Source organism: Trachurus japonicus, chromosome 17, assembly GCF_045865225.1.
Source record: "Trachurus japonicus isolate A0001 chromosome 17, Traja_1.0".
Taxonomy (NCBI): Eukaryota; Metazoa; Chordata; class Actinopteri; order Carangiformes; family Carangidae; genus Trachurus; species Trachurus japonicus.
Genome location: NC_140923.1, coordinates 14,336,366 through 14,356,446, shown reverse-complemented (window position 1 = coordinate 14,356,446; position 20,081 = coordinate 14,336,366). Strand labels below are relative to the sequence as shown.

At 42.3% G+C, this 20,081-nt stretch overlaps 1 protein-coding gene across 3 annotated transcripts in view; it reads right to left on the bottom strand.

The window, feature by feature from the left end:
- Positions 1–20,081, bottom strand: part of LOC146970316 (retinal-specific phospholipid-transporting ATPase ABCA4-like) — a 46,009-nt gene that overhangs the window by 11,703 nt on the left and 14,225 nt on the right. For 2 of the 3 annotated variants that reach the window (XM_085804532.1, XM_085804533.1), the window contains exons 12-36: positions 18,830–19,027; positions 16,103–16,308; positions 14,590–14,766; positions 13,581–13,803; positions 12,071–12,292; positions 11,245–11,449; positions 11,059–11,151; positions 10,569–10,775; positions 9,868–10,045; positions 9,114–9,245; positions 8,526–8,665; positions 8,288–8,425; positions 7,674–7,855; positions 7,346–7,451; positions 6,353–6,558; positions 5,617–5,671; positions 5,320–5,376; positions 4,755–4,918; positions 4,519–4,643; positions 3,542–3,640; positions 2,226–2,504; positions 2,044–2,076; positions 1,802–1,907; positions 1,044–1,118; positions 576–745 (exon numbers count right to left, since the gene is read on the bottom strand). In XM_085804532.1, the coding sequence (XP_085660658.1) occupies positions 576–745; positions 1,044–1,118; positions 1,802–1,907; positions 2,044–2,076; positions 2,226–2,504; positions 3,542–3,640; positions 4,519–4,643; positions 4,755–4,918; positions 5,320–5,376; positions 5,617–5,671; positions 6,353–6,558; positions 7,346–7,451; positions 7,674–7,855; positions 8,288–8,425; positions 8,526–8,665; positions 9,114–9,245; positions 9,868–10,045; positions 10,569–10,775; positions 11,059–11,151; positions 11,245–11,449; positions 12,071–12,292; positions 13,581–13,803; positions 14,590–14,766; positions 16,103–16,308; positions 18,830–19,027 (3,776 nt within the window). The remainder of the gene's footprint in view (positions 1–575; positions 746–1,043; positions 1,119–1,801; positions 1,908–2,043; positions 2,077–2,225; positions 2,505–3,541; positions 3,641–4,518; positions 4,644–4,754; positions 4,919–5,319; positions 5,377–5,616; positions 5,672–6,352; positions 6,559–7,345; positions 7,452–7,673; positions 7,856–8,287; positions 8,426–8,525; positions 8,666–9,113; positions 9,246–9,867; positions 10,046–10,568; positions 10,776–11,058; positions 11,152–11,244; positions 11,450–12,070; positions 12,293–13,580; positions 13,804–14,589; positions 14,767–16,102; positions 16,309–18,829; positions 19,028–20,081) is intronic. The other variant, XM_085804534.1, reaches the window with a different exon arrangement.

Below are 20,081 nucleotides of genomic sequence, written 5' to 3'. Positions count from 1 at the left end.
TCATGGGAGGGAAGAAAAAGTTAACCACAGCAAAGCAACGCACTCTATCCTTTGCCTCCCTTCTGGCTCGACGAGCAATTCTGCTCAGGTGGAAGGATACTTTTCCTCCCACTCATGCGCAATGGCTACAAGATATCATGTCCTGCCTACAATTGGAGAAAATTAGACACTCACTTCAGCATTCAAATAAGTTTCAGAAGGTCTGGGGCCCCTTCCTAAAAGAATTCCACACCCTTTAAAGGCTTGGCCCTTGAGTACAGCTCAGCTATGCTGCTCACTTGTTACACACTCCGTGCTTTTGGTTGAACAGTGATCTTATACTATGACTAGTAATCTGGCAATGACATGGGAGGGATTATTTTGTACATTGTTCAATTTTATTTTATTTTATTTTTTATTATTCTTTATGTATATTTATACTATATCTCATTTGTGCATGGTGTGATTGATATGTACCCACACCCATCTCATGTCTCTGTAATGGCTACCCAGCACCGCACACTTGTTATAATGAGAAAATGTTAATAAAAAGATCTTGAATTAAAAAAAAAAAGTATATAAATATCCACACTCACACAGTGACTTCAGAGAGCTGCTCCTTGGTGAGGTTCAGCGGGTGGTTGATGGCGGTGATGCCAAACTCGACAGGTTTGGCAGACGGAGGAAGGAAGGCCCGCAAGATGGCGTTATTGGCCACGTTCATGAAGGCCACCATGGCGTGCCAGCCTTTATTATTATACCAAACCTGACAGCAGAGAGCACAGTTAATTGAATACATCTCGCAGCCGTCTGACTCGGTAATTACAGTCCTGATCTACGCTTGTGGACTTGCCAGTTGACCTTCTTTACATAAAAAAAACCTTCATTACTTTAAGTGGGAAGCAGAGCTATTGAAGCCAGCACTTACAGCCATCAGTCAGCATCCTTGTGGTTATGACACATTTTATAAATTGAAAAGTTTGTAATATGAAAGCAAAGCTCCGGAGGTACAGTAGACATCAGAGAAATGTTTCTGCTGAGTACTGTAGCTAAACTTCACCCACCTTTACATTGAATTCACTCTCCATGTATCGTAGGAAAGGACCGATATCCCTCAGCGCCAGCTCAGAATTGTAACCCTGCAAAGCACAACAGTCAAGTGTAAGCGTACTTAAAGGGATAGTTCAACATTTTGGCAAAGTGGCCCATTGCCATAATCCCTATAGTCACAGCAGTAGGTTCGTTACCTTTAATTGTCGGTGCAAGCTGTTTTTAGAACGGCGGAGCAGAGCCGCGAGCTGCTCAGAGCTACGCTACGGAGGCTCATGGGATTTCTTGGTTTCCCACATCAAACTCATCAAATACACAATCCACGCATTCACCACACTATGAGATAATAACAGAACGTTACGAGACAGAGTCGTTTTAGAGGTAAATTCATGCAAAACTGCTGATGCGCGTTCCCATCGGGAACAGTTTTTCGGCAAGCAGTCTCTGTATTTCCCTCTAAAACAACTCTGTCTGGTAACGTTCTGTTATTATCTCATAGCGTGGTGAATGTGCAGGTCACAACTTGTCCACCAGAGCGTTTTGGAGTCGTTGGATTGTGTATTGATGAGTTTGATGAGGGAAACCAAGAAATCCCATTAGCCTCCATAGCATACATAGCTCTGAGCAGCTCGCGGCTCTGCTCCGCCGTTCTAAAAACAGCTTGCACCGACAAATAAAGGTAACAAATCTACTCCTAAAACTATAGGGATTAACAGACTCTATACTGTAGCCTCGTGTCTGTACAGTAAATGAACACCAAACCAGTATTCACCCCTGTGATATTGAGCATTCGCCCTAACTGGTGGAAAAAGCTCTGGATGTCTTTGGGGTCCACGTCGAGGATGGGAAGTTGCCCCCCCACGGACAGACCTCCATATCTGAAGAGAGACAGACACATTTACACTCATGGTTAGCCTCCAAAGTGTTGTAATGAATAATATACACAGGAGGGAGCGTACAGTAAGACTGATGGGTACAGAGAGAGGCCGACAGCAATGAAGTGAAAATTATTACCTTTGTTCATTCACCCAGTATTTGCTTTTCAAACTGTGGATTGAAAATAAAGAGTTTGATTCAGACAAGTTGGGTTAAAGACGTCGTCAAACAGAATGATTCACAGAGCAAATCATAGCCTGTTAACTGCATTATTATGCATTACATCAATCAGATGTTTTCCATTCTTTTCATCAATGCACCTGGTTCTGATGAGACTCGGATACGTTTTCACCAGGTAGTCGGAGATGTTGCGCTCCGTCAGGTCCAGCATCGTGTCTCCCGTGGCCTCGATGCGCTGCCGAGGGGGGAGGCCCCCGGCGCCGATGGGACAGATGGGCATCATGGTCAGCTTCTTACTGGTGCTGCACTGGCAGGACGGAGACGGGTTCCTCTGGCTCCACTCGGGACTCTGCAGGATGTTGGCGACGAGCGGGGAGTCGGGGTACTCCCACTCCGTTGTGCTGTTACTGCAGGACATCCTGGAGGAGGGACGGCAGAAGGTAAAGTCGATGGGCATTTAGAGGTTATATATGTACAGTATGTACCTGCTCAGGTGTCAGGATGTTTTTCAGGCATGGGAAACTGCTAATGATCCAATAGGTTTAAAGGGATACAGCAACATTTTTTTTCATGTCTTGTTGCCTCACTCCCGAGTCCATGACCAGCAGATAGACACCATCCTTTCGACTGTGCATGCAGTAACAAGGGAGATAGAGCCCGTATCGCCTGTAATTAGCTTAGCTCAAACGCTGGAAGTGTATGGGTAGTGTTAGCCTGCCTCCTCCCCGAGCCGAAATCAGCAGTAAGAAGCTGATTTCATTTTAGCTCTAAACTCTCTAAATATATCACTTTATCAACATTTCAAACATTTTTAGGCGAGAAAGTAGCCGTTTAGATCAGCAGTGTGTCGTTAATTTGTCTAAATACCAGCTGTTTACAATTTTGTTCAGACGAATTCGGCGCTACTCAAGCTAGCCGTTGTGAACAACGCACTTCCGGTTACTTTCACAAAATAAAACACCCGTTGCCCTTTACATACAGAAAACCATGACGAAAGAATTTGTGCTTTTACTTTGAAATAGGAAGCTAACCTACCCTCTATGTAGCTAGCTTCAACCAAAATAAACCGTCTTTGCTTGAACCCTCCGTTTTGACCAATCTCGTCCCGTTACCGGCATTTGACCGCTCAAGATGCCTTGCTGAAGAGTTTTGTCACCTCTGAGACGAAGATCGGCCCGCCGGTTTCCGTTTAGAGTTGCTGAAGAGTTTCTCTGATGACTTTAGGTGGAGGCAGGCTAACACTACCTATACACTTCCAGCGTTTGAGCTACAGTAAGCTAATTACGGGCGATAAGGGCTCTCCCTTGTTACTGCACGCACAGTCGAAAGGATAGTGTCTATCTGCTTGTCATGGACTCGAGAGTGAGGCAAGACACGAAAAAAAAAATGTTGGTGTATCCCTTTAATATGTGTTTGTCTAACTCATCTCATCCTGCTTTGCAGTCCTGATACTCACTCCAGTGGTTCTCCCTCCATGCAGCGCGTCCCCACGCCTGGTCGGTTTAACAAGCGCTCTTTGAAGCGTTTCATGGTGGGGTCGAACGGCTGCTCGTTACTAAACAGAGAGGAGGAAAAGCAAAGACAAGAAATCAGGTTGCTGACATTGTATCTAAAATAGTCAAGTGTCATTTATTCCAATAACAGATACTCAGGTCTGGCCCAAGCCTCTATTACTGCCAATAATACTGATTATTGATCATTTACACACCTACTATAAACTTATTTCATTTTTCTAATCTGTCATTGCGAATCATCATCCTAGCCTGGCACGTTTTTACCCATCTATGGTTTTTAATCTGATTTAATCTGCGCGCACGGTGAAATTCTTGGACCGGCACAAGACGGACGGAAGCGAAAACATTTGCCAAGAATGTTTTCATTCATCAAGAATGAAAGTCGGAGGTTCAAAGACGATCAGATACCGTCGTAGTTCCGACCATAAACGGCGGTTCGGAGGCGTTATTCTCATGACCCGCCGGGCAGCGTCCACGAAATTGAAAGTAGGAAATGCTGGGCGAGCTGACCACTAATAATAATAATAATAACAAAATAACGATAAAGACAAAACAAGATATTTATCGAAAATGGAGCCATTAACAAGTGTGGGTAACGTAGATTCATCCACGTTAATATGAGACTTTTTTATAACCAAATACAAACTCCTCGTTGTCCCTTTAATATTCAAAGTGATGTAGTTGAGTGGGATACTGCATGTCATCTAGGCCTACTAAAGAATAAACAACAAATAAGTGCTGTTGTAATTACGCAGAACTTCTCTAGAGGTCGACAGAAGTTTTGCACCATAGCTTTAAAAAGTTAACTGCTCTTTGGGGCTCCCTAGTGTTCACCTGGCCCTAAGCAGGTTCTTAGTTTGCTTCAGCCTTGGGCCGGCTATTCAGACACTTAATAAAAGTGAAATCCATCTGTACTGACCTGATGAAGGTGAACTGCTGTCCGTACATCCAGGGCGTCAGAGTCAAACTGGGATATTCTCCAAACGGGGGGACGATCACGGTGAAGACCAGAGCTATGAGGACGAAACTGGCAGGAAGTACGATCTGAAACCACGCAGGGATACACTGGTCACAACACGCTGGAAGTCGCCATCAAAATAAACTCTTCACCTGTCTACTATCATTAAGTTAAGTGTATGTGTCGACAGCACAGACCTGAGCCAGGAAGTCTTTCTTGCTTCTCGTGGCATGGTGAAGCCTCTTCACCAGCAGCGCGTGGAACTGCTTCAGGATCAGAGTAACACCTTTCACCTGCCGGGTGCCTTTTCCTGCGTTGCTGTCTGATTCAACATGGGCAGTGCCATTCACGCCGTTTTGTTCTGTGGTCAGAAAGAAACACGTACAGTGAGTATTGCCATTTAATAATACACATATATATAAAGGACAAAACATTTGCAGCAAGCTGGAGAAGCACTTGTTCAAGCGTGTGTCAGGTTTCTGAGCTTTGTGTGAAGACAAAGCAGCAGGAGGCAGCAAAACTTTACTGAAAGCTTCTGTTTATTGAATCTTCACAGACCTGGATCACTGGAAAAATGAGACTTAATCAGAGTTGTAGAAAAAAGGTTGTTTTTTTTTTGTCTGTCAGAATATTGTATCTATTACGTCTATTCGCGCACTGAAAAACTAAATGTAAGCAGTGAAAACCCAGGTCCAGTAGATTCAACAAAGAAAAAGCTTTTATATTGCCAGAGCTTTGTGGAGTGGCTCTCAAGTCTCTGACCTTCATCTCCCTCTACACCGACATTGTCGTTTTTTCTCCGCTGTAACATCCACTGCTCTAGAGGTGGGAGTGCGACACAAGAGTGAGACACAAAACACACACAAAACACACACACACACAGAAAACTAGAGGGTGAAAACTGACAAATGTGAACTGTAGCTACTGACAAAGAGACAGTTGGGTAATAAAAACAGGTGAGGGGGCAAACGGCTGAACAGCACATTAGAGAGACACGACCACGGGTCAGAAATTCAATTCTGGGTAAAGGCCACGTAGGAGATCAGTGGTGGTATTTACCAGGACTGGTGGCATTATTCGCTGCCTCTCCATCTGCAGTGACCTTTATGAATATCTGAAAATCAAGAGAACAATAAAAATCACCCTCCAAACTTTTAAAAAACTTAACACAAACTCAATAAAAACACAGGATCTTTATTTTAATGACTCTGAAAAGTGCATGATGCCTAATTTAAGACTCTAGTGTCAAACGCTGAATAAATGGTTAAGAAGCATTTGTATCCTTGGTTTCTCCATTATTAGAGTTTCAACTTAATCATTTTAAACTTAACAACGGGCATTTATCTCTTGGTCGGTGGCTTAATTGCTTGAAAGTTGATGGTACATTGATTCATTCATGACAGAAGCAGCCACCTGGCAATAATCTAACGCCAGTGGGTAAAGTGTTCGAACCTAAAAAAGAGCCTACAGTAAATCCTTCTATCAATGAAATGTAATTAAAGTAAGCAAGGTACGAGTGGTTATTCTGCAGTAAAATACACAATATAATAGGCCTATATCATATCACTTAATAGATTATTAGTTGTGATATTTATACAGGACAGGGAGTTAATATATCTATATATATATATCTTCCATGTGAAAATCTTATTCTGAAAAGTAAATACTGTTGGATAAATGTGGTGGAGAAAAAAAAGAAATTAAAATAGAAGAATTAAAATATCTCTCTCTAAAGTAGAAGTATAAAAACGGCTGCACCACGTGGAGCTCCTCAGCAGAGCGGAGACGTCCCTACCTCCTCTAGTGACGTGTCAGAGATGCCGAAGCTGCTGAGGCCCATGTCAGCGAGCGTCTCCTCCAGCTCCCTGAACAGACTGGCGTACGCCCGGTGCTTGAAGCCTTTATTGGGGAGCAGGTAGGTCAGCTCCTGGCCGATCGTCTCTATCAGCTTGGCCTCTGGGACGTGGTGGTGGATGAGGCTGGAGATGCTGTCTATGTCCCCTGGGAGGAGGACGACAGAAAAAGAGAAACTGCTTATTATGCCCTCACAAAAAACAAACATTGTTATCCAAGTGGTAAAATGCAGAATGAGTAATTTGTGCTTAGACAACTTCATGGCACTGTGTGTGTGTGTGTGTCCTCAGGCAGAGTTAAGAGGAAAACGGCTTTTGGGCCAATATCACGGCTAAATTTAGAGTGTGGGAAAACACTTTTGTTTCTGTAGTTGTTTTACACATAGATACACACTCATCCCTGCAGGTGACACACACACACACACACTGACATGACGCCCTGAAAATAACTCAGTTAAACTTGTTACTATTAGCAGTTGAGCAGATAAACCTGTAAGCTGTAAGGAGTTAAACTCCAGTTCTTTATTTACTCAATCACTTGTGAAGCCATATACTATATACAGTATACACACACACACACACACACACATATATATACAGTATATATACAGTATGTGTGTGTATAGGTAACTTCAGTATATAAATATATTTCATTTACATATGAGGTGATTATAAATACCTCATCAGGGAAACCAACCATGCCCAAACCCAAATTTTATTCTAAGCTTAACTCAAACCTGAATTCCACATTAATCCAAACACCAGTTCAGGATTATCCAACAAGTATTAAAAAAAAAAAAAAAACTTCATCTGTATTTCAAATGAATCCTCCATAATAATGGTGCTGGAGAACAGGTGCATACCAGCAGAGGAGGAGCAGCTCATCAGTATGCAGCCGTGCGCGGTAAAATAAACATACAGTGTTGTTCACTTACCATCCAGAACTCTTTCTAGTTGATGAAACTGGTTCTGAGACTGATCTTTGTATCTGGTGCATATGGAGCAGGAACAGGAGCAGTCGGAGGCACAGTCGCAGTCGTTCTGACAAAAAAAAAGAAAAAAGACAAGAGCATCTTTAAGTAGGCATAAAAAAAAAAGAAAAAACCCTGCCAGGAACATGAACATGAACCTTTGCTCACTGAAGAGAAAAGCAGGTCAAGTGTGCGTCTATATTAGAAACACATAGGATTTCCAAGGCAGAGAGAACAGACAGGGAGGAAGGAGGAGGTTGACTGAGTGTAAAAAGGTGTGAAACCTCCTCACCTCCCTCTTCCTCAGGTCCTTCATGCGCCGCACCAGAGTCAGATAGAAACCAACGCCGAAACAGTTCTTGAGGAAGAGCGGCGACCCGCAGCAGTGCAGCTGACCCTGGGAGATGATGGCGATGCGGTCGCTCAGCAGGTCGGCCTCGTCCATGTGGTGGGTGGACAGGATCACTGTGCGGCCTGAACAGACGGGGGGAGGGGGAGGGGGAGGGGGAGGAGGGGGAAACTTTCAATGAGGTCCTTTAATGCTGAATCAAAAGGAAATTTCAGTCTCTGCTAATTGTCAAACAAAAAAAAAAAAAAAAAAGAAAACGCAGTTAACCGTGGCTTTCAAGTGCTTTTGTCAACAGATTCTGAACCACGTTGATTTTATGATGACACTCTTTTTGCTTTTGTTGCAACTGTGTAGCTGAATTTTTCCGTTTGATCATTTCAGCTACTTAATTCCAGCGCCTCCGGAGACGTGAGAAGACGCAAAAGATTTGGTTTCGTTCCTCAGTGTCTCGAATATAACACACAACATGATGTCCTGCAGGTGTAAACGATGCATTTACGCGGAAGGAACATGGAGCTAAAGGGGGAAAACGAGGATTTCTTTTTATGGTTTTGTACCAGCTCTGTATTTCAGCAGCAGGTCCCAGATAGATCTCCTGGAATAGGGGTCGACTCCCGAGGTGGGCTCATCCAAGATAACGACTTTTGACCCTCCAACAAACGCCATGGCAACAGACAGTTTCCTCTGCATGCCGCCTGTGGAATGATAATAAATTTTAAAAAATGCATATAAATAAATAAAACAGTAGATTCAATTATCTCTCTGTTGCAGACACGGCGGGAACAAGAGGTCGACCTGAGAGGTTCTGAGCCTCGTCGTCTCTCTTGTGAGGCAGCCCCAGGTCCACCAGCATGTCCTCGACCTCCCTCTCCGCCTCCGCCTGCGTCCGACCCTTCAGCAGCGAGTAGAACAGGATGTGCTCCTCCACCGTGAGACTGCAACAAAAACAGTGCAGCGGTAATGACGAGTGTGAAATTGTTGACAGTTTTTTTTTGTTTTTTTTTTCCCCGACATGTGAATGTATTTTTTGTTTTGTTTTGTTTTAAAAAGCCGCTAAAGTCTGGATGGGAACAAAATCAGTGACTCAGGCTTTCAACTTGTAACTGCTGTCAACGCCGCCGTCTTTGTGTTTTACAGAATGTGGACTGATTTTCAGCGAAATGTGTTCCTCGGCTGAATACAGACTAAACTTTCTAAAGTTTAGTTTAGCAATTATCAACTTTTAACAAACAAAATGTGATAAACACAAAATGTTTATCTTCAGAATAAATGTTTTGTTTTTTTCGCTTTTCATTCTCTTTTGTTGCTTTAAAAAACCATGTGCAAGCAATTTTTTTTTCCTAGTCACACTGAACTGAGTTGAATATCTGAAATGTCACGTACTGTTTGAAGAGGATGTTGTATTGAGGACACATCCCCATGGAGGACCGGATGGTGTCCATGTCCGTCCTAATGTCTCTTCCATAAACGAATGCCGTGCCAGACGTAGGAGGGAACAGACCAGTCAGGATGGACCTGGAGGAAAAAAAGTATCAGCTCCATCATGACACAGTCTGAACGTGAAACTTTTAATCAGCACAGACATACACTGCCCGTCCAAAAAAGAAGTCACCACTTGGATTTAACTAAGCTAATAGGTAAAAGCCTCCCATTGGATAATTACTGCATGGATGATTATGTTTCAGCTGGCAACAACTTATTTAACCCTAAATGATGCAGTCTCACTTCTTAAACAACCATGTTAGAAGACACATCCTGTGGTTGTGGAAAAGATGTCAAATTATTGGCATGAATCAAGAAAATAAAATATCTAAGGAGATTGCTGAAACTAGTAAAATTGGGTTAAGAACCATAATCTTCAAGTGTGGGGAAACATCATCTTCTAGGAAGAAATGTAGTCCAATGTGACCACAGAGTCCAGACCTTAACCCCATTTACAATCTTTGAAAAATTAATGCAAATCTGGACGGAAATAACTGTTGTGACATTGCAGAAGTTCATTGAAATGATGCCTCAGCAAATGCGTGTGGTAATCAAAGCTAAAGGCGGTGCAACAAAATATTGGAGAGTATGACTTTTTTTTGGGGACGGTCGGGCAATGTATATGAGATTCCTGAGTTATGAAATCTGAGCTCACATAGTTGTGGTTTTTCCCGCCCCGTTGTGTCCCAGGAAGGACGTGATCTGTCCCTCATAGAAGTTGATGTTGAGATAGTTAACGGCCGGACGAGTGCTCCCGGAGAAAATCTTCACCAGGTCCTGGATCTGGACTCCCAGCACCAGGCTCGCCGGGTCGGACTCAAAGAACAACTGACCTGTGATGGAAAACGTGCATAAAAAGAGCAATTAACACATTCTTATGTATAACCTTCATTTAAACTCTGTATAAAGTCAAGTCAAGTCAAGTCAGCTTTAGTTTTAGAGCACATTTAAAAACAACATGTTGACCAAAGTGCTTTACAATTATGTGCAAAAACAAGAACAACAATAAAAATAGAATAAAAATAGAACAATTTAAAACAGTGGGTATAATAAAATAAAGTTGGGGGACTATGGAGTATTACCACGATGTCGAATCAAATGCAAAGGAAAACAGTTGGGCGTTTTGAACATATTAATGGAGGGTGAAGAACTGAATGAGGTAAATTATTCCACAGTTTTGGGCCGGCAACTGAAAATGTTCTGTCACCTCTGGTTTTAATTTTGTATGTGGGATGGAAAGCAAAGCAGAGATTTATATAAATCTATAAAATCTATAAAGAAATGAGTTGTGTTGTGAGATGTCACATCCAGCAGGTGTCATCGACTGATCAGTTAATGCTTCAGGTAAATCCTCACCTTCCTTCCCTGAGTCCTGACACTCCTCCTCTTGGTTCGGAGCTTCCTGTTGTTGTTTCAGCAGCTCCTTCTCTCTCTCCAGTCGTTCCCTCTTACTTTGGTGCTTGCAGGTTTTCCTGCTGCCTGAGCCGTTGCAGGTGTACATCTCCGGCGTGCCCCTGCTCTCCACGTCCTTCTCCACGTTCTCTGATTCAGGTTTCTCAGGATCTACTGTATAGGATGCAGATTGTACAGTTTGACCTCTGACGCATCTACTACAGTGGCTGTGGTGTATGTGTGTCAACTCATGACTGTGTAATCATCAGGAAAACAACAATTCTTTAAAGATAGACCTTTGTTTCCTTGTGGAAACTGGTTTAACAAGTCTATCATGGAGAAATTAGTTTTAAAACAAAGGGTGAAATCATATAATCACTCCTCCAGCTCAGGTTTTAGTTGCAAATCCTAGAATAAACATACACATGTAGGAGGCAGAGACAGTGCCACTAACCTGGATCGGCCATATCTGCCCCGGAGGCTGCAGGTCTCTGCCAGTACGAGGGCTGGAATGGGAAGTAGAAAGGCTGACCGATGCCGTACTGTCCTGTGGAGGAGAAATTTGATTAAAAATCAAAAGGAATTCTTTGCTTTTCAATAAAACTGTTGTATAACTCATACGGTATTTTATCAGCCTGACCTGGGAAGACGGTGTCCAGATACCAGGCCAGGACGCCGTAGAGGAAGCCGTCAAAGATCATCATGAGGATGGAGGTGAGGAAGGAGTAGCTGTCCTTCTCTAAAGGGCTGGTCTGGATGTTGTCCCACTGCAGACCCAAACCCTGCTCCTCGTACCGGGACAGGTACTCGGTCCCGAAGCCAAAGGCCACAGGAGACAACAAGCTCTGAAACAGCAAAGAGGTTTGTTGACAAAGTGTAAACTAGAAAGCGCATTTCCCAAAGGAAAATGCATGTGAATGCTGAAAGCCATCGATGAAGCCATGCTGGATTAGCAGAAGGAATCAAACCCACAACCTCATGATTAGTAGCCTGATGCATCAACCTCTCAGCCACAGACCACCTATGTTAGAGAAGTAAAATTTGTATGACTGTTGTCATTTATTTCAATGTGACGATGTGCAGCAAACTGCCCAGTAAGTACAGGATTACTGTGTAAGGTGACTCATTTTTGGTGAATTTGAAAGTGTGAAATTTGTCAGAAATGTTCATGTGCTCTGAAGCTCTCTGTGGCGCAGGAAGTAGAGCGAGTCATTCGCTAACCAGGAGGTTGGCTGTTCGATTCCTGTCCTCCTCCGCCGACGGTCGGTTCAGTGTCCCTGGGCAACAGACTGAACCTGAAACCGCCCTCCAAATGCAAATGAACAGTGTAAAGCACTTTGAGTGGTCGGAGTAGTCCATTTACCATTTGCCATCTTAATAACTTAACTTATAAAAACTTTAAAAAATAAAATAAAATAAAAAAGTAACTATAACTATAAAAGTGTGAATGAAAAAGAACAACGTACTGCAGCCATCTTGATGGTGGTCGTGATGCGGTCCTGCCAGGCGAAGCAGAGGATGTGAGGCAGGTAGAGGGTGAAGTAGATGATGCCGCTGCAGGCCGCCGCCAGGTTGGCCTTGTTGAAGAAGACGCTCATGAGGAAACACTGCATGATGGTGGTGACGGTGAAAGTCAGCAGGAAGAAGAAGACGAGGATAGGGTCACTGTAGTTCAGCACCTTCCCCCCCTGAGAGGAAGGAAAAAAAGAAAGACAGAGAGTCAGACAGAGAACCACTGGATGTGCCATAAATAGTTTATTAAATAGTCCACTAGAGGGCAGCAGAGCACACGATAAAACATGAAGCAGCCAAACCTGCAAAAAATAAAACAACCTGACCCTGATTTCCTTCTTCCTTCTCCCTCCTTCCTTCTTTCTTTTTTTTCAATTCTTTTTTTATTGTGATTTTCATGGTTCACATGTTCATTTACCAATCTCATCCATTCATCTGTAAATTACATCTGAATAGCTCAGTAATACATCCACGATTCCATTGACAATACAGATAGGGATGATTGGTCCTCCCTCAATCACACAAAAGATGAAAATAATAAAATACAAAAATGTAGGCTTAGAACAAGAATGCTGGGGTGCACATCTGTTATACTAAAGGAAAAAAATAAAATTAAAAAAATTAAAATACTGATGCATATGGGTTGACACAGAAAAACATAGATGACGAAAGGAAATGGATATAAGACCTGGTACTAGACAAACGATGGACGAACCGGAGTGACATATCTATATCTATATCTAATCCATCTTTCCCATCTTTTCAAAAACAGATCCTGTTTTAGCCTTATAGCAAAAGTAATTCTTTCCATTTTAAAAATGTTATAAATGATGTCAAACCACTCGTCCACTGTAGGTTTTTCTAGTTTTAGCCACTTCCTTGTTATAGCTTTCCTAGAAGCGGCACTTAAAATCTCAAACAAGTATTTGTCATTAGAGGAGACATTTTCTGATGGTAAAACTCCTAAATATAATGATACAAACTCAAAAGTAATGTCTGTCTGGAATACTTTTTGCAAAATGTTGTAGATCTCGTGCCAGAAAGGCAACAATATTGAACAAAATATCAAAATATGTGAAAATGATTTGCCTCGAGGCATCCACATTGTCTCCAACATATAGATGAATTGGAATAGTGTCTTTTTTGAGCTGGAGTGATAAAAAATCTAATAAGGGTTTTCCAACAAAACTCTCTCCATAGTGTTGAATTTGAAGTTTTCCATTGTATCTCACATAGATATTCCCAATCTTCTTTGTTTAAAACTAGATTTCCTTCCCTCTCCCATTTCTGTTTTACATGCAATGAGCTACCCTTCATTTGTTGTAAACCCCTATAGAGTCTTGAGATGTTTTTTTGGCCTGGGCCTGAAACATATGCATCCATAAATACTTTTAGTAGAATGTTATCCCATTGCTCCCTCCTTCCTTCTTTCACCTTCTGTATCTATCTGTTTCTATTCCTCACCATGATGATGGAGGTGAGCAGCGCCGTGCTCGCCGTCATCATGACAAAGCTGTCGATGAACCACGTGTACCAAATGGCTCCGTTGTCCACCCCCATGGTTTTCAGGGTCTCCTTGAGCCGCAGCTCCTTCTCCAGCACGATGCTCTTCACCGTCATGGACACGGAGTAGATCCAGGCCAGCACCATGAACATGGGGAAGCAGCGGTTCAGAGTGATCATGAAGCTGGAGGAGGAGGAGGAGGAGGAGGAGGAATAGGACAGAGAGTTCATTAACCTTGTGAAAAACTGTTTCCCTCAGCGTTAATATACAATTTATTTTCATGATTTCACTCATTCCAGCTGCTGGTGAGAAGATTAAAAGAAACACATTAACAGGTTTCATTTCAGTCTGTCTCTTGACAAACTGAATCACTCACATAACACACGAGCATCAATCAGGCATCAATCACCAGTCAGGCAGTTGATCATTATGTCAGTGTGTGTATAAACAAATAAATTACAGTTTCACATTAACAGAAGTTCACAAATGTGTCCTGATTATTCACACAAACACATTATGGTTCAGTCTGATGCAGACGGGAGAAAATGGTGCTTATTTGGCATTTTAAAACATCATGTGTTGAACAAAGTCTTTTTTTAAATCTAATGTTTATTATTGACTGGATTCATATAGACTGTCCACATCAAAATATGTGGTAACACTTCATAATAAGTAAAGTACACACCTTTATGCATTAGTTAAGCATGAATAAATACTGGATTCTTCATTTATAATGCATTAATACTCATTAGTATGCAGTTTATAAATACAGTTAGTGGTTATCAATGATGAGTAAAACATTTTTAACTGTGTTTATAAACTACATACTAATGAGTATTCATGTGTTATAAATGATGAATTCAGTATTTAATGCTTAACTAATGCTTAATAGTGTGTACTTATTATAAAGTGTTACTATATATGTTGTATTTCTGATGCCACTGCTGTCTAAGTGACCACTTTACTCACAGATCGTCTACGTAACAGGGGTAGGGCATCTGCTGGACGTAGACCCCCAGTGGCCAGTCGTGGCCCGTGTGCAGCTTGATGATGCCGTGTTCGATCATGTCCTGCAGGTAGGCAAAGCCCCCCCAGATGTACCTCTGGTCCTCCATGGGGTCTGCTCTGGGGCCGGGGTCCCAGTACCTGAGGGAGGAGGGAGGACACAGAGTCTGGAGTCACATATTCATGTCCCGATGGATGCAACTGAATTATTGAGGTTTTTCCTGTTGTTGTCTATTCAAAACATTGTTGTACTAATATAAAGCATCCCAAAGCCAAAGTCTCGGGAGCTGCACACACTTCACACACTCCACATGTACACTCCTTTTACTTAAGAGGATAAGTCGCAGGCAAAGCCCTCTTTCAATCTGATTATTCAATTGTGTGGAGGCAGAGCTCCCACTGGGTCCATTACACCCTGTTGCTGCGCTGCAAACAGCTAAAAAGTGCTCGTTCACCCCGAGGCCTATTGACAAACTGTGTGTTTATGAATGGGAGATCAAAGGCAAAAGGAAAATGCATGTGTGAGCCTCACATGGGAGGATGAAAGAGCAGGTATTGAGTTAATATAGAGCTACCAGGAAACACAATAGGGCCGGCTGGAGAGGTCTTTCTTTTCCCTCCTTTGAGGAATGTGATAAATCCATATGCACTGCCTCATTAATACGGCACTAACGACATAGGAAAAAAATGTTGGGACCGCAGGTTGGGGGTTAAAAGTTGTTGGTTCAGATCCTTATACACACTCTGTGTGTTTACCAGTGAGCTGCAGTGAAGTGTGTTTGAAAGTACCTGTGATTAACTTCCTTTTCTTTGCTAATAAAACATTTAAACTCCATTTATTTTGCCCAACAGCCCGGAGGGATTGGGGATCAAGAGCCCTTCAAAGCAAAAATAAAGGTTCACAGCTTGATGGGACTGGGTAGGAAATAAGAAATGACACAGATTTTTCCCAGCTGTGTGAAATAAATGACTGTTTTTACTGTTTTTCACTCAAATCACAAATCACAGACACAGGTGAACATTTCCAGCTTCATTTATACTCGCCAAATACTTTCTACACAAATGTAAATTCTCAAAAACTACCCCACGTTTCTACTTTTTTTTTTTAAAAGAACTGCACCTTTACTTTGATTCATTAAAACTTATGAAATCAAAGAAAGCCCTATTGCTGTATGACAGTTTATCAACTTTTACTTTTGATTGATCCCCTATAAGAAAATGTTTTTTTTAAATTTATTTTCTATTGCTTTACTTTCTATTGTTGTTCTGTTTATGTCGTATTCTTTTAGGTAGGTTTTATGTAAGAAATGCTACGCTCAGTTCTGAAAGCAACAACTTTTGTAATTGCATTTGAATATGTAAGTATGTATTTTGCACTTTGCAATAAAAAAAACAACAAAAAACCCATTTCCAGCTTCATTTTAAGGGGCCACAGGTCGTTGTCGGTCCTTGTAGCTAAACATCGGCTCTCACTGACCTGTCCTTGATCTTGTTGGTCCGCTCCACTGCGTCGATGTCCATGCGGATCTTGTACCTGACGTGCGGCGGTACGCTCGTGCTCCAGGGGTACATGTCCATGAAGACCACGCCGGCCCAGAACTTGTTCTCCTCCAGCAGATACAGAGCCTGGTGGGTCATCTGATCTTCATCTGTGTGGGCCACAAACTTATCCAGACTGATGCACTGCAATCAGAGGGTCAAGGTTAGAAGAACGGGTTGACATTCAACTTCAACATATTCAGTTAACTTTGTTTGTTTGTATTGTAAGAGCCTTGTAAACAGAGATGTGTTTAGGGGTTTCCGACTGACTAAAGAAGCATAATCTATACAAAGTGCGTGTTAGTCTAACAGTGTGTGTCTGTGTCTAAATGAGTGAGTGTTTAGGTGCAATTTAATTGTGCACTGGATTAAGTGCATGTGGTGTTTGCTGTATTTAGACACAACTGACAAGTAGAGCTGTGAACTCTCTCAGTCTCCAGCACTGACTATAAAGAACCTAAAATAAAGCCCTGTACACTCACTTTCTATTCTAATTTAAACTTAAATGAACTTCTATGTATCTTTCATGTAAATGTAAAAAAAAAAAGAGGAAAAAAAAGGGCTGCTTGTGTTTTTGTGGTGACAATATATCAGAGTTGAAGCGTCACTGGAATATTGTACAAACATTTTACACATACTGTGATAATATTGCAGTGACACAGTAAATAAAAAGAAAACCGAGTGAAGTAAAATGTCAAAAATAACTTTGGGTCGGTAATTAAACTCCCATTATTGTCGTGGCACCAGAGCTGGAAAAAATGTAAACAACATCCACCACTAACAATCCTGTCAGGACAGGAGTGAATTAGCATTCATCATGTCTTTCACTGAAGTGATCTGATGACATGGGAAAACCTCAGTTACTATATTCACTCTGCACACACACACACACACACAAATTGCCTGCACACATAAAGGCATAAATGTGCACACGTATTTAAAGACACAAAACCACACAACCCATCCCTGGAGCTCACATTGTCATCTTCTCACATGCACACACACACACACACACATACACTCTCTCTGCTTCTCTCTGTGTAATTGCCATGTGAAACTCCCATCCTACACACACATGCATACATGCAAACACACACACACACACACACAATTACACAGCCCCTACACACCCCCTCCTCACACACCTCTGTGCACACCGTGTCTAATGTCTCCATTCACGTTACTGTATAAAAAAAAACCCTGAGAGCGCTCGGAGAAAGACGAGAGAGACCACTTCCCATTCATCTTTAGGGGGAGCCGCCATACATCCAGCAGCACAATGACGCTCGCTCCGAGACGGGCCCAGAGGACAGACCCTCGCTGATACACATGTTCCAGTGGGACTTTCAGTGTGAGAAACATGGCCCCCTGACGGAGCGGGGGGACCCCACGCTAACCACCTCTGACCCGATGCTGAACAGACAGCTATATCTAATTGACTAAATCGCCTGGGTTTGTTTGTGAGGCTCTGGAGGGTCTTGGCGCTGAACTTGGAGGAAAACAAAGGAAAGATTGAGATGCAAACTCCCTAAATGTTAAGGGGAGTTACATGTTGGAATAGTCTCCCAACCCCGATTAGAGACAGTCCCACTTGTAATGCATTCAAAAAACAGCTTAAAGAATGGTTACTGTCTCACCAAACCTGCACCCATGAATGAATGAAACTTTAATACAGTACTACTGTAGCCCTTATTTCTTACCGTATCTTATTCTGTATTGTAATTTTACTGTGAATCTGCTGCTAATATTCTGTTTTTTCTTATATTTATGCAGCTAACAGATAACAATGCCATGCAGCGCTGCATGGCATTGTTATCTGTTTTCTTATTTCTTATTTTTTACTGATATAAATGCTGCTAGTTCTCTGTCCTCTCTTATATTTATGCAGGTTGCTATCTGTTTTCTTACTGTTGTAACTGCTGCTAATACTATGTTTTTTCATACTTACGCAGGTAGCTTCCTACTGTTATCTTTTTGCATGGTATGTCTGTCTGTCTTTAAATGTGAGGACTACGGAAGGAAATTAGCTCTGAGCTACAATAAATCCAGCATATTTACATGACGTGAATATGCGTGCGCGTCACAAATTGTTCATTAATGTGCACTGTCCTTGTCAAATAAACAATAAAATTAAAAGATAAAAATGCCTGCACTGATTGGGCTCTCTCCCGCTAACCCCACCCCCCCCCACCCACAACCACCACCCTTTGAAGGATGGATGGAGTGATTTGCCCTATTTCATTCCACAGGCGCACACAGTCTGTTTCAATGTGGAGCCGTACACTTAAACAGCATTGAGCTCATGAGGAGGGAAGGGGAGGGGAGGGGAGGCGACTCACTCCCACCTAACTCTCCCACTTTATCACCGGCCCCCACAATGGAGGCGAAGGTGGGGGGTGACAGCAGGCTTGTTCTCCCCACCTTTCAGCCTCCTGGACGGGGACAGCGGCTCTATAGCTGCGCTAAGTGGCCCTGCTACGTCTCAAAGGGGCCGGGGGGGGGGGGGGAGGGGGGGGGCTGCTCTCTCATAGGGGGGAAGACGTGGAAGACGGATGGATGCCCCTGTCTGGAGAGCGGAGAGCAGAGGGTCTCGCAAAATGAGTCCTGGGAATACGCAACATTTGGCAAACAGGGACGGAGCCAGAGAAGCAAAGCAAAGTCTCACCTCTCCGTACTGGTTGAACATGCGTATGAGCTGGTCGGCGATGTTAAAAACGCTCCTCCAGTCGAAGTTTGGCATCCCACCCTCCCGTTGGTCGTCATGGCAGTTGTGCAGGAAGTTTAGGATGTCTCTAGTGGAGAAGTCCGTGTCCTCCAGACTGCTGTCCACGAAGTGCATCACTGTGGGGTTCCTCAGAGTGTCCTGCAGGGACGGGGACACAGATATTTTTGTAATAGTTTTAGATGTGGAAACTGTGTTTCTGTATTGTCTATGTGTTGTCTATTGTCTATTTGTGTCATTTTATGTATCACCTTTGTATAGTAGTTTGTGGTCTGTGTTTTCTGTGCATTTTTATATGTTACAGTATGTTGGTACTGCAGATGGAAATTAGCTGTGAGCTAAATCTGGTGCAACCATCTCTTCATTTTCTGCAAATGATTAATGTCATTGCACACTGTCCCTTAATAAACTAAATAAACTAAACCAATATATATGTCATTTGGAAATAACAAGCTTTATAATGTAACTCCTCTCCCTTCGCTAAGAGGGGAACATAAACAATAATATGTCCAAGCACAACAACACTATCTATCTATCTATCTATCTATCTATCTATCTATCTATCTATAATTAAGCTTGTTTGGAGTCGTGCTTCTGGGCCTCCTGAGGTTGTTTAGTCAAGTGCTCACTTTCTTTTAGCTTTGTTTTTGGTCTCTATCTGCTCCTTTCTGACTCTTTAAAGGGCATTTCCAGTCATAATCAATGTTTACCTCAGATATCAGGTCACCTATGATCAGTTCATTTCATACCATCCATACTCCCAACTTTTTAAAATGTAATTGATGGTCTCAAAAGGATGTTAGGGTTAGGGGTTAGGGTTGCGACCACAGAACAACTTTAAAATTAGTCCGGAGCCCATTAATGAACGTTGAAAAAACAATAGCTTCTTGAACAAAAACGAATATAAATGTCCGCATGCTGCAGTTGGGAGTATGGCTGGTATGAAATGAACTGATCATAGGTGACCTGATATCTGAGGTAAACATTGATTACGACTGGAAATGCCTTTTAATGATTTAATTCTCCTCTGAGCAGAAACAAGAACAGAACCTTTATACTGTATGAAGCTCATTACATACGTATAAGCGACTTCCTCCACATTGTTCATCATATTTATCAAATTGTTATATTTCAAAACATTCCATATTTTTGACGCTTCTCTTTTAACATTGCAATATATCTATGCACTTATTAT